Source organism: Furipterus horrens, unplaced genomic scaffold (genome assembly GCF_987537825.1).
Source record: "Furipterus horrens unplaced genomic scaffold, mFurHor1.1.pri manual_scaffold_12, whole genome shotgun sequence".
In the NCBI taxonomy this organism is placed as follows: Eukaryota; Metazoa; Chordata; class Mammalia; order Chiroptera; family Furipteridae; genus Furipterus; species Furipterus horrens.
Genome location: NW_028327182.1, coordinates 76,938,945 through 76,952,079, shown reverse-complemented (window position 1 = coordinate 76,952,079; position 13,135 = coordinate 76,938,945). Strand labels below are relative to the sequence as shown.

The window sequence follows — 13,135 nt, the reverse complement described above, 5'->3', positions numbered from 1 at the left end:
TTGTTTATCTTTTCACAGAATCAGCTCTTGTTTTCATTGATCCTTTGTATTGTGTTTTTAGACTCAATTTTATTTATTTATCCTCTGATCTTTATTATTTCCTTCCTTCTACTGATGTTGGGCTTTTAAAAATTTTTATTTTTCTAGTTTCTTTAGATGTAAAGTTAGATTGTTTATTTGAGATATTTTTTGCTTCTTGATGTAGGTCTATAATACAATAAATTTTCTTAGGATTGCTGTTGCCGTGTCTTACAGATTTTGTATTGTTGTACTTTAATATTCATTTGTCTCAGCTATATTTTATTTCTTCTTTGATTTTATTGTTAACCCACTCATTGTTTAGTGACATGTTATTTAGCTCCCATGTGTTTGTGTTTTCAGTTTTTTTTCTTGTTCCTGGTTTCTAGTTTCATAGTCCTGTGGTTGGAGAAGATACTTCATATGATTTCAATTTTCATAATTTTATGGAGACTTGTTTTGTGTCCTAACATGTGGTCTATTCTAGAAAGTGTTTCATGTGCACCTGAAAAGAAAGTATAGTCTGCAGCTTTTGTTGCATTTTTATGTATCAATAATGAATTATTAGAAAGAGAAACTAAGAAAACAATCCCATTTACAGTTGCATTAAAAATAAAATACTTAGGAATACATTTCAAAAAGGAACTAAAAGACTTTTACTCATGAAATTAAGAGATATTGAAGAAAAAAATGAAGAAAATACAAATAAATTAAAGCATGAAAATATCTGGTCTAATGTGTCATTTAAGGCTGCTGTTCCTTGTTCACTTTTTTGTCTGGAAGATCCATCTATTGATGTCAATGGGGTGTTAAAATCCCCTACTATTGCTATAGATTACTGTATTATGTTCTCTCCCTTTATGTCTATCAAGATTTGCTTTATATATTTGGGGACTCCTACGTTGGGTGCATAAATGTTTACAAGGATTATATCCTCTTGTTGGATTGATCTCTTTATCATTATGTCCTTTGTCTCTTACTATAGCCTTTGTATGTAGCTATCCCAGCTATTTTTTTAAATGTCCATTTGCATGAAGTTTCTTTTTTCATTCTTTCAGTTTGTGTGTATCTTTTGTTCTGAGGTGGGTCTCTTATAGACAGCATATATATGGGTATTGTTTTCTTATCTATTAACTTAACCTATGTCTTTTGTATTTTTTATTGAATTTATTGGGGTGACATTGGTTAATAAAATTATATAGGTTTCAAGTATACAATGCTACAATACATTATCTGTATATTGTATTGTGTGTTTATCACTCCAACTTAAGATTCCTTCCATCACTATTTATCTCCCATTTATTTTTTGATTGGAGCATTTAATTCATTTACATTTATTTATTATTATTTTTAATAGCGCATTTTTTATTGTATTTGTTCTGTTACCATTTACCCCTATAACCTCTTTTACTTCCACCCACACCCCTCCCCCTGGAATCACCACATTGTTATCCATGTCCATGAGTCCTTTTTGCTTTTTGCTTGATCCTTCCACCCCCTAACCTCCCCCAGAGCCATCAGCCTGCTCTCTATCTGTGAGTCTGTCCCTGTTTTGCTTGTTAGTTCAGTTTGTTCATTAGATTCTACATATGAAAGAAATCATATGGTACTTGTCTTTCTCTGACTGGCTTATTTCATTTAGTTCATTTACATGTAAGTGATTATTGATAGATATCTATTTATTGCCATTTTATTCTTTAAAACTATATTCCTCCTTTTTTATTTTTCTTAAAGAAATCCCTTTAACATTTCTTGTAATACTGGTTTGGTGGTAAGAAACTCCTCTAGTTTTTTCTTGTCTGGGAAGCTCTTTATTTCTTCTTCAATTTTAAATGATAGTCTTGCTGAGTAGAGTAGTCTTGGGTGTAGGTCCTTCTTTTTCATCCCTCAGAATATTTCATGCTAACTTCTCTGGTCTGAATGTTTCTGTTGAGAAATAATGTGACAGTGTTATGGGAGCTCATATGTAGGTAACTAACTATCTTTATCTTGCTGCTTTTAAGATTTTCTCTTTGTCTTTAACTTTTGCTATTTTCATTATGCTGTGTCTTTGAGAGGGTCTCTTTGGGTTCATCTTGTTTGGGACTCTCTTTGTTTCCTGGACTTGTGTGTCTTTTTTCTTGTGTGTCATTAGGGACATTTTCATTCATTCTTCATTCTTTTTTTTTTTTATTGTTGTTTTATTACAGTTGTCCCAATTTTTCCCCATTGCTCTCCTCTGCCCTGCCTTCTCCCTGCTCCCAAAGTCAATCCCCACCCTGTTGTCCATGTCCATAAGTCATTTATACCTATTCCTTGACTAGACCCTTCCCGTTATCTCCTTCCCTCCTCCCTTCTGGTCTCTGTCAGTCTGTTCCTTGTTTTCATGCCTCTGGTTCTATTTTGTTCATTTGTTTGTTTTGTTCATTAGGTTCCTCTGATAGGTGAGATCATGTAGTATTTGTCTTTTGCCACCTGGCTTATTTCACTTAGCATAATAGTCTCCAGTTCCATCTATGCTGTCGAGAAAGGTAGGAGTTCCTTCTTTCTTTCTGCTGCAAAGTATTCCATTGTGTAAATGTACCACAGTTTTTTGATCCACTCATTTACTGATGGGCACCTAGGATGCTTCCAACACTTGGCTATTGTAGATAATGCTTCTATGAACATAGGAGTGTGTAGGTTCTTTTGAACTGGTGTTTCAGGATTCTTAGGGTAGATTCCCAGCAGTGGAATTTCTGGGTCAAAAGAAGTTCCATTTTTAGTTTTTTGAGAAAATTCCATACTGTTTTCCACAGTGACTGCACCAGTCTGCATTCCCACCAACAATGCAGTAGGGTTCCCTTTTCTCCACATCCTCACCAGCAGTTGTTGTTTGTTGGTGGTTTTGATTGCATTTCCCTGATATTTAGTGATTTTTTGTATCTTTTCATATACCTCTTGGCAATTTATACATCTTATTTTGAAAAAATGTCTATTTAAAACCTTTACCCATTTTCTAATTGGTTTGTTTTTGCTATTGAGTTGTACTTAATTTTGTATCAATAAAGATATGTATTCTAGTGAATAAAACACATGCCTTCCTCAAGAATAATATTAACCTCTAAGCTTTCCTTATGAACATTTATCATTTTTAATTAATTTAATGCTTTTAAATTAATTCGTATAATATAGAGTTGTGCTTTCAAGAACATATTACCAACAACATTTTATGGATTCATCTTTAGGCAATCCAGTGGTGTGAAGGCTTTTAGCAGTTGCAGTTTGAGTGACTTTAAAAATTTCATTTCAAATATGGATGCCAAATGTCTTCAGAATAAGCCACAATTGCAAGTGGGTCGAAGAGGAATCTGTGGCAATGGTAGAGTGGAGGGCAGTGAAGCCTGTGACTGTGGGACTGAGGAAGTAAGTCTGATAACTAGGAAAATTGATTAATAAATTTATTGTTTTAATCTCCTTGACTTGCATGCTATATATCTCAAATATGTCTGAGTACCATGTAGAATTGGCAGTAAGTGAAATCAAGGTTGAAATATATATAAGAAAATACTGTCTAAGTTTTACAGGTTGAAGAGTTCAGAACAAATACAACATGTACTCCAAAAAATTATTGCTGGTGGGAAAAATGGGGGTCTAGAATGAAATTTTGGGTTCTAGACTAAATGTATAAGATCTTTTCAAACCTGTGATTAACCTTTGGACATTTTATAAATGTCTATTGAAGATTCAAATGACAGTGGACTATCAACTATCCTTTAGGATCTTAGTTTACAATGGAACCAGTAATATGGTGATGGAGGACCATGTTAATATTACAATCTGAACATTGGTTGATTTTGATAGGGAAGTCTTGAAAATATGAATTCAAAAGGTCTAGGATATAATGATTCTAGAAAATTAAGTATTTGCAGCAATACAGCAGATATCATAAATTTCTATAATTACAAAATAAATAGATGGAAATGATATTATGGTTTGATATGTATACGGGTTTGAATACACTTGTGTGTATATCATGTTGTTTCAATTACAATGCCCTTATTTGTATTATGTCTTAACATTTGGTCGTCGTCGTCGTCGTCGTCGTCGTCGGCAGCCGTCTGTCTCGAGAGACGATGGTGTAGCTTCTTAAAGAGTCTATCTGCACCGCCGAGAATGGCTGTGCAGTCCGACTGGGGAGTGACACGGTATCTGTCTCCTCCCGTGTTGAATCGACATCTTGCGATGACGCTGGAGTGTCCTCTCCAGTGAAGCTGAAGCTACAGAGCCTGGGCATTTGGTAGAATAAGTCTTTCCGCTTTCTTCTTCTTTATTTTAAAATCACTTTTATTGGGGCATAATCTATATACAATAAAATGTACTCTTTTTAAATATACAGATAGGTGAGTTTTGACAAATGCATTGGTGCAATTAAGATCCAGATTATTTCCTTTATACGTAGAAGTTTACTCAGACCCGCTTTGCAGTCATTTACTCCTCATCTCCAGGCAATTTCTGATTATGTCAGTTTTACCTGATCAAGAAAGCCACATGAAAGAAATGATACAACACCGATTCTTTGTGTCTGATTTCTTCCTTTCTTTTTAAAAGTATATGTTATTGATTATGCTGTTACAGTTGTCCCAATTTACCACCCTTTGCCCCCCTCCACCTGGTACTCTGCTTCTCCTCCAGCAATCCCCCCCTTTGTTCACGTCCATGGGTTGTGTGTTTAAGTTCTTTGGCTTCTCTCTTTCCTATGCTATTCTTAACATCCCCCTGTTTATTTTGTACCTATCAGTTATGTTTCTTGATCCCTGCATCTTTCCCCCTATTCTCCTGTGTCCTCCTCCTTGCTGATAACCCTCCATATGACCTCCATATCTATGGTTCTTTTCCTGTTCTAGTTGTTTTCTTAATTTGTTTTTGTTTTTTAGATCCAGTCATTGATAATTGTGAGCTTTTTTGTCACTTTCCTGTTCATAGTTTTGATTTTCTTTTTCTTAAATATGTACCTTTAACATTTCATATTAAGGGCTTGGTGATGATGAACTCATTTAGCTTCACCTTGTCTGGGAAACATTTATCTGCCCTTCCATTCTAAATGATAGCTTTGCTGTATAGAGTAATCTTGGTTGTAGGTCCTTGCTTTTCTTTGCTTTGAATACTTCTTGCCTGCAAAGTTTCTTTTGAGAGATCAGCTGTTAGTCTTGTGGGAATTCCTTTGTAGGTAACTCTTCTCTTGCTGCTTTTAAAATCCTTTCTTTATCTTTCACCTTTGGCATTTTAATTATGATGTGTCTTGGTGTGGTCCTCTTTGGGTTCATCTTGTTTGTGACTCTCTCTGCTTCCTGGACTTGTATGTCTATTTCTTTCACCAAGTTAGGGATGTTTTCTTTCATTATTTTTTCAAGTAAATTTTCAATTTCTTGCTCGTCCTCTTTTTCTAGCACCTTAATGATTAAGGTGTTGGTATGTTTAAAGTTGTCCCAGAGGTTCCTAAGCCTTTCCTTTTTTTTTTTTTTGTATTCTTGTTTCTTCTTTCTGTTCTGGTTGAATGTTTATTTCTTCTTTTTGTTCCAAATCATTGATTTGAATCCTGGCTTCCTTCCCTTTACTGTTGGTTTCCTGTATGTTTTTCTTTACTTCACTTTATGTAACCTTCATTTCTTCTTTTATTCTTTTGCCATACTCTATGAGGTCTCTAAGTATCCTTATCACTAACATTTTGAACTCTACATCTGATAGGTTGGCTATATCAATTTTGTTTAGCTTATTTTCTGTGATGTTGTTCTGTTCTTTCATTTGGGCCATATTTTTTTGCCTCCTTAATTTGGCAGCCTCCTTGTGTTTGTTTCTGTGTATTAGGTAGAGCTGCCTCTACTTTCTGTCTTAGTTGCATGGTTTATGTAGTAAAGGCACCTGTAAATTGCGTGGGGCAGAGCCTTAGGTAATTTCCAAGGTGTGGCCACCCACTTTACTGCTTTGTCGCTCTATTTGTGGTGGGGGGCTCAGAGAGGGGACAGTGCTGGTGCCTGGCTTTTGGAGGCTTGCCCGGCATTTGCCCTGTTCCCAGTCACTTTACCCACTTGCCACTTTGGTTGGTGCCCTTCCAGTTGCTGCCCTGGGGGTTGCGTACCCTCTAAGACTATGTGGTCCCTTCAAGTGGTGAAAATCTGGTAGCTTCTGCTGCCGCAACCCCCACTAGTTTTTACAGCCAGAGATAATGGTGGTTTATCTTCCCAGTGCTGGCACCTTGGGATATGCAGTCTGGCCTGGGCTGGGATTGCTGGTTCCCAGGAATCCCTACTGATTTTTATGCACCACACTTGAATGTGGAACTATCTGTTTCACCACCCCCACCACTGCCGCTTGCCCAAGCCACATCACCTCTCTGTCCTATCTCTGCGACTCCTCCCCTCCTACCTGTCTGGATGATTGTGGCTTCTTTAACTCCTTGGTTGTCAGACTTCAATATAGTTCAATTTTCTGTCAGTTCTGGTTGTTATTTGTTTTTGAGATCTGGCTGTAATTCTTTCTATGGTTGCGCAAGGTGGTGAAGTGTGTCTACCTACTCCTCCATCTTGACTGGAAGTCTCCCACTCTTCCTTTCAATAGTGTTTCAAGATTCACCCACATTGTTTTATGTTGTAACAGTTTCTTCCTTTTAATTTTGAATAACAGATTGTTTGGATATAACACAATCTGTTTTGCCATCCACCTGATAATGTATATTTGAGTTGTTAATAGTATTGGGCTATTATTCCGAATTCCTAATGAATTGCTGGGTCATACAATAAGTGTATTTTTGTGAGAAACTTCCAAACTATCTTCCAAAATGGTTGCATCATTTTACAGTCCTATCAAGAATGAAACTGTGATAGCCTCCACATCCTCACCAGAAACTGATATTGCAGCCTTTAAATTTTATCCATTCCAATGTTTTTGATTTGTATTGCCTTGATGACCCTAATGATGTTAAGCACATTCTCACGTCCTTATTATCCATTTGTTGTTTGAATAATCTGCTCAAATATTTTGCCAGTTTTAAAAATTAAGTTGTTTATTTTTTTATTATTGACTTGTAAGAGTTCTTTGTTTATGCTAGATACCATTTCTTTGTCAGACATGTATATTACCCAGATTTGTTTCCAATCTATGGATTATCCTTTTAGTTTCTTAACAAAGTCTTTGAATAGCAGGCATTATTTATTACTTATAAAGTCTCATTTATCATTTTTCTGCTATGGTCATGCTTTTTCTGTCTTAATAAATCTTTGCTTACCCAAGGTAATGAATATTTTCTCCTATGTTTTTTACTAGAAGTTATACAATTAAACTTAAATTTAGTCTGTGATCCATTTCAGTTTGTTTTTGTGTTTGTTGAGAGATTTGGGTTGAAAGCCATTATCCTCCATAAGAGTATGACTTTTATTAAAATAACTATCATTTCACTATTGTATAACCTTAACATTCATTATGAAAATAAATTACCACACATATATGTCTATCTCTAGATTCTTTTCTTTTGATTTATGTCCATTATTATGCCAATTCTAGGCTTTATTAAATACTGTACTTTTATAATAAACCTTGAAAAAAAGACTTACTTTTTTTTGTCTTTTCCAAGGTAGTTTTACTATTCTAGGACCCTTGTATTTTCACATAAATTAGAGAACCAGTATGTGAATGTAGGGACTTTGATTGAAATTGTATTGTATTCATACAGCAATTTGGGGGGAAATTACTTTCTTACCAATATTGCATCTGCCAATTTATGCACATGGTATTGAATTTAGGTCTTCTTCTTTTTTAAAAAAGTTATTGATTTTATTGGGGTGACATTAGTTAACAAAATTATATAGATTCCAAATGTACAGCTTTATAATACATTGTCTGTATATTATATTGTTTTTACCACCCATAGTCTAGTCACCTTCCATCACCATTTATCCACCCTTTACCCTCCTCCACCTTCCTTTACTCCCGTTTCCCTATGGTAATCACCATACTGTTCTATGTTTCTTGTTTGTTTGTTTTTATTAATCCCTTTGCCTTTTCCACCCATACCCCATCCCCTCCCCTCTGAAAGTTGTCAGTCAGTTTTCTGTGTCTGAGTCTGTTTCTATTTTGTTAGTTAATTTTGTTCATTTGATTCCATGTACAAGTGAAATTGTATGATACTTTTCTTACCCTGACTGCTTTATTTCACTTAGTATAATACTCTCCAGGTTCATCCATGCTGTCACAGAAGGTAAGATTTTCTTCTTTTTTTATGGCCATGTAACATTCCATTGTGTAAATATTCCACAGCTTTTAACAAATCTATCTACCTACTGTTGGGCATTGGGGCTGCTTCCAAATCTTGGCTGTTGTAAACAGCACTGCAATAAACAAAGGGCTGCATATATGCTTTCAAATTAGCATTTTGGTTTTCTGTAGATATATTCCCAGAAGTGGAATCACTGGGTCATAAGGCAGTTCCATTTTTAATTTTTTGAGGAAACTCCATACTGTTTTCCATAGTGGTTGCACCAATCTACATTGTTGATTTATTGATAATAACCATTCTGACAGGTGTGGGGTGATGTCTCATTGTGGTTTTAACTTGCATTTCTCTGACACTGAACATTTTTTGGTATGTCTATTGGCCATATGTTTCTTTGGATGTGTCTATTGAGGCCCCTTTGTCCATTTTTTAATTGGATTGTTTGTTTTTTGGTGTCAAGTTGTATAAGTTCTTTTATAGTTTACTGTTTTGTAAAATAGAGAGAGAGAGAGAGAGAGAGACTGATGTTAACAGACTTCAATCATTAACTTGTTGTTCCACTTATTGATTTATTGATGAGAGAGAGAGAGAGAGAGAGAGAGAGAGAGAGAGAGAGAGAGAGAGACTGGTGTTAAGAAACTTCAATCATTGACTTGTTCCACTTATTGATGTCTTTATTCTTTGCCTTTTGTATGTGTCCTGACCTGAGACTGAACCCACAGTTTTGGTGTATCAGGGCAATACTTTACCCCGTTGAGTGACTGGACCAGGGCCTATAGTTTTCTGGTTTTGATACTATTAATATTTTATTTAACAATTGTCCATTGCTAATGTAAGAAATACAATTGACTTTTGTGAGTCTACCTTGGATCTAGTGTTGATTAGAAGTTCTGAGAATGGTCTTCTTTGCTTTGTTCTTATTGTTAGGGAGAAAGCTTTCTTATTTTCACCATTAAATATGATGTTAGATATAAGTGTTTTTTTTTTAAAGCAGATATCCTTTATCATGTTGAGGAAGTTCCCTTCTATTATAGTTAGCTGAGAGCTCTGAATGAAAAATTAATGTTAAATTTTGTCAAATGTCTTATTTCTGTGTCTATTATTTGTTTTTGAATGCTAACTTAACCATGCATTACTGAGATTAGCCCCACTTGGATTTTTGATTGATCCATATATCTAGCTTGTTAGCTAGATTTAATTTGTCAATATTTTATGAAAATTATGACATTATTTTCACAAGGAAATTATGGCCTGTAGTTTTTTTCTTTGTATTATTTACTTCTCATTTTGGCATTGGAATTGCCAAAAAGAGTTGGAAGATGCTCTCTTACTTCCTATTTTCTGAAACAACTTGCATAAGATTGGTGTTATTCCTATTTATGTATATTGTAGAAAAGCAGTTAACATGAGATCTACACTCTTAAATTAACCTTTCTAGCATCTTTATAGTTTTTCATTTTACATTTAAGTTTATGATGCATTTGGAGTTTTTTATTTTGTGCATGTGTGTGTGCATGTGTGAAAGATGTAGGGTCAGTGTCTGGAGTCATTATTTTTCATATGGATGTCAAATTGTCTAGCACCATTTATTAAAAATAGCATCCATTTTCCACTGAATTGCATTTGCTCCATTGTCAAAGATTTTGTTATCTCTGTGTAGGTTATTTCTGGAACCTCTATTTTTTTCAATTATCTCTTTATCTATTATTTTGTGAATACCATGCATTCATTATTTCAGTTTATAGTAAGTTTTGAAGTTGGATATTGTCAATCCCTCTGTTTCCCTCTACCTCTTCCTTCTCCTTTTTCTTAATCTGTATTATATTGACTATTGCAGTTTTTTTGCCTTTTTATATAAACTTGAGAATCGTTTTGTCAGCTTGCTTGGATTTTGTTCGGAATTATATCAAGTCTCTAAATCAGGATGGGAAGAAATTATGACCTAATAATACCAAGTACTCCTATCCATGAACGTGGAATATCTATCTATTTATACGTTCTTTGATTTCTTTCAACAGAGTTTTATAGTATTTCTCATATAGACACTGTGAAATTTTGTCAGAATTATTCCCAAGAATTTCATTGTTTTGCTGGTAATGTAAATGGAATTGTGTTTTTTGTTTTAAATTCCCACTTTTTTATTGTTGTTATACAGGAAAACAGTTGAATTTTGTGTACTAGCTTGGTATCTAGCAGCCTTGATATAATTACTTATTAGCTATGGGAAGATTTTTGTTGTTGCTGTTATTGTTTGGCCAATTATTTAGAATTTTCTTTACACGGACAATCATGTAATCTATGGACAGAACAGTTCTACTTCTTTCTTTCTAATGTGTATTTTTAAAAAAATATTTAGTTTCTTGTATTATTTATTGCATTAAGATTTTGACAGTAGTAGTGAGAGGAGGCATCTTTGCCTTGTTCTTGAGCTTAAAGGGGAAAGCTTATCTTACCATAAGTATGTTAGCTATAGACTTTTTTAAATTTAGTTGTTTGTTATCAGGCTTAAAAAAATCCACTTTATTTCTGTGTTGCTAACATTTTGTATAAATGAGAGTTGGATTTTGTCAGATGCTTATTCTGTTCAATGTATCAGTTGTTATGATCATTTGATTTTTCTTCTTCAGCCTGTCGATATGTTGGATTATATTAATTGATGTTTGAATGATGAACCAGCTTTGCAAACTTGTGATAAATTCCACTTGGTTGCGGTCCATATTTTTTTTATATGTTTTTGGATTTGGCATTCTGTTTTTTATTGAATACTTCTCCATCCATGTTTATGAGAGATATTGTTCTGTAATTTTCCTTTCTTGCAATGTCTTTGGTTGGGTTTGGTATTAGGGTAATACTGGCCTCAGAGAATGAGTTCAGAAATGTCACACATCAATGCTTGGAGTGTAGTGTGCCTATGATTCCATGGGTGAAGGTAGTAGGAGTTCTATGTTTAGTGCTTCTCTTGGATTCTGTCCTAGGTGCTTTTTCTCTTGGCTGATTTTAATTTGTATCCTTTTCATACAATAAACCATAACTGTTGAGTATACCAGCTTTTAGTGAGATCCCTGAGTTCTTTTGGTAAATTATCATACCTGAGGGTGGTTTTGGGACTCCACTGAACTGATGATTGATGTAAAAAGTGAGGGGCAGCTCTAGGGACTGTTCTCTCTAACTTTGCAGTAGGCCTAAAATCTACACAGCATTTCCCTTCAAATTTATTGAGGTATAACTGACAAAAATTGTATATATTTGAGGTGTACAAGTGTGGTATTTTGCTATATGCATACATTGTAAAATGATTGCTACAATCTAGTATATTCATCAACTCACAGTTTTTTTGTGTGTGTTTAGTGAAAGTACTTCGTCTATTCTCTTATGAAATTTCAAGTATAAAATCCATTATAGCTAACTGGAGGCTTTGTGCTATACATTAGTTTCTCAGAAATAATTCATTTTATAAGTGAAAATTTGTATTTTTAAATCAATATCTTCCCTTTCCTCCCACCGTCCAGGCACTGGTAACCACTATTCTCTCTGCTACTATTTTCCAGTTTCTGAAAAAACTTGTTCCATGTGTTTTGCCCAGTATTCTAGTTGATTAGAATTAGTGGCATTCCAGTTACTCTGTTTTGACCTGAGTACCATAGTATTTTAATTGTTTAGCGATACAAAAATCTATAAATGTTGAAGACATTCATATTCTTTCCAAAAACTCAAAAGCCCAGTTAATATAGCTCTTACAAAAGTTTATATTATGTTACAATGTATTTTTATTTGTATTCCACTCATTCATAGCAATGTGGACCTGCAAGCTGTTGTGATCCTAAAAGTTGTGTGCTGAAACCAGGATCAGAATGTGATAAAGGATTATGCTGCCACAACTGTAAAGTAAGATTTTATTTATTAATATCATCTAAGTATATAATGAATCATGTCTGGGATTCTCTACAACACTTAGACCTATAGCTGTAAGTCAAACAAATGACCTTTCAAATAAAAAATAAATAAAAAATACTAAATTCAGAATCAGTTTTCTAATTCTGTGAACTTTATTTTTTTTTAATTTCTTTTATTTTTTGGTTTTTCAATTACAGTTGTCCCATTTTTCCCCCATTGCTCCACCTACCCAGCCCATCCCTTCTCCCACTATCATATCCCTCCCTGTAGTCCATGTCCATGAGTCATTCATACACGTTCCTTGACTAGATCCTTCCCTTACTTATCCCCCTTCTCTCCCTCCCCCCTACTGACTACTATTCTACTCTTTGTTCTATTTAGTTCGTTTGTTTGTGTTGCTCTTTAGTTTCCTGTATTAGGTGATATCATATGGTATTTTGCTTTTTTTGCCTGGCTTATTTCACTAAGCATAATTCTCTCTAGTTCCATCCATGTTGTCGCAAATGGCAGGAGTTCCTCCATTCTTTCTGCTGCATAGTATTCCATTGTGTAAATGTACCACAGTTTTTTGATCCACTCATCTACAGATGGGCACTTAGGCTGTTTCCAGCACCTAGCTATTGTAAACAGGGCTGCTATGAACGTAGGGGTGCATAAGTCTTTTTGAATTAGGGTTTTAGGATTTTTCGGGTATAATCCTAGCAGTGGAATTGCTGGTTCAAAAGGCAGTTCCATTTTTAGTTTTTTGAGGTAATTCCATACTGTTTTCCACAGTGGCTGCACCAGTCTGCATACCCACCAACAGTCACTAGGGTTCCCGTTTCTCTACATCCTCGCCAGCACTTGTTGTTTGTTGATTTGTTGATGATGGCCATTCTGAGAGGTGTAAGGTGGTATCTCATTGTGGTTTTTACTTGCATCTCTCTGATGGCCAATGATGTTGAGCATTTTTTCATGTGCCTATGGACCTTCTGTATGTCCTCTTCGGAGAAGTGT

The 13,135-nt window shown here is 34.8% G+C and overlaps 1 protein-coding gene across 1 annotated transcript in view; it reads left to right on the top strand.

The window, feature by feature from the left end:
* ADAM32 (ADAM metallopeptidase domain 32) overlaps nucleotides 1–13,135 on the top strand; it is a 113,836-nt gene that overhangs the window by 58,709 nt on the left and 41,992 nt on the right. Inside the window, exons 12-13 of the mRNA XM_090258220.1 lie at nucleotides 3,225–3,402; nucleotides 12,038–12,130. Coding sequence (XP_090114346.1) covers nucleotides 3,225–3,402; nucleotides 12,038–12,130 — 271 coding nt within the window. The remainder of the gene's footprint in view (nucleotides 1–3,224; nucleotides 3,403–12,037; nucleotides 12,131–13,135) is intronic.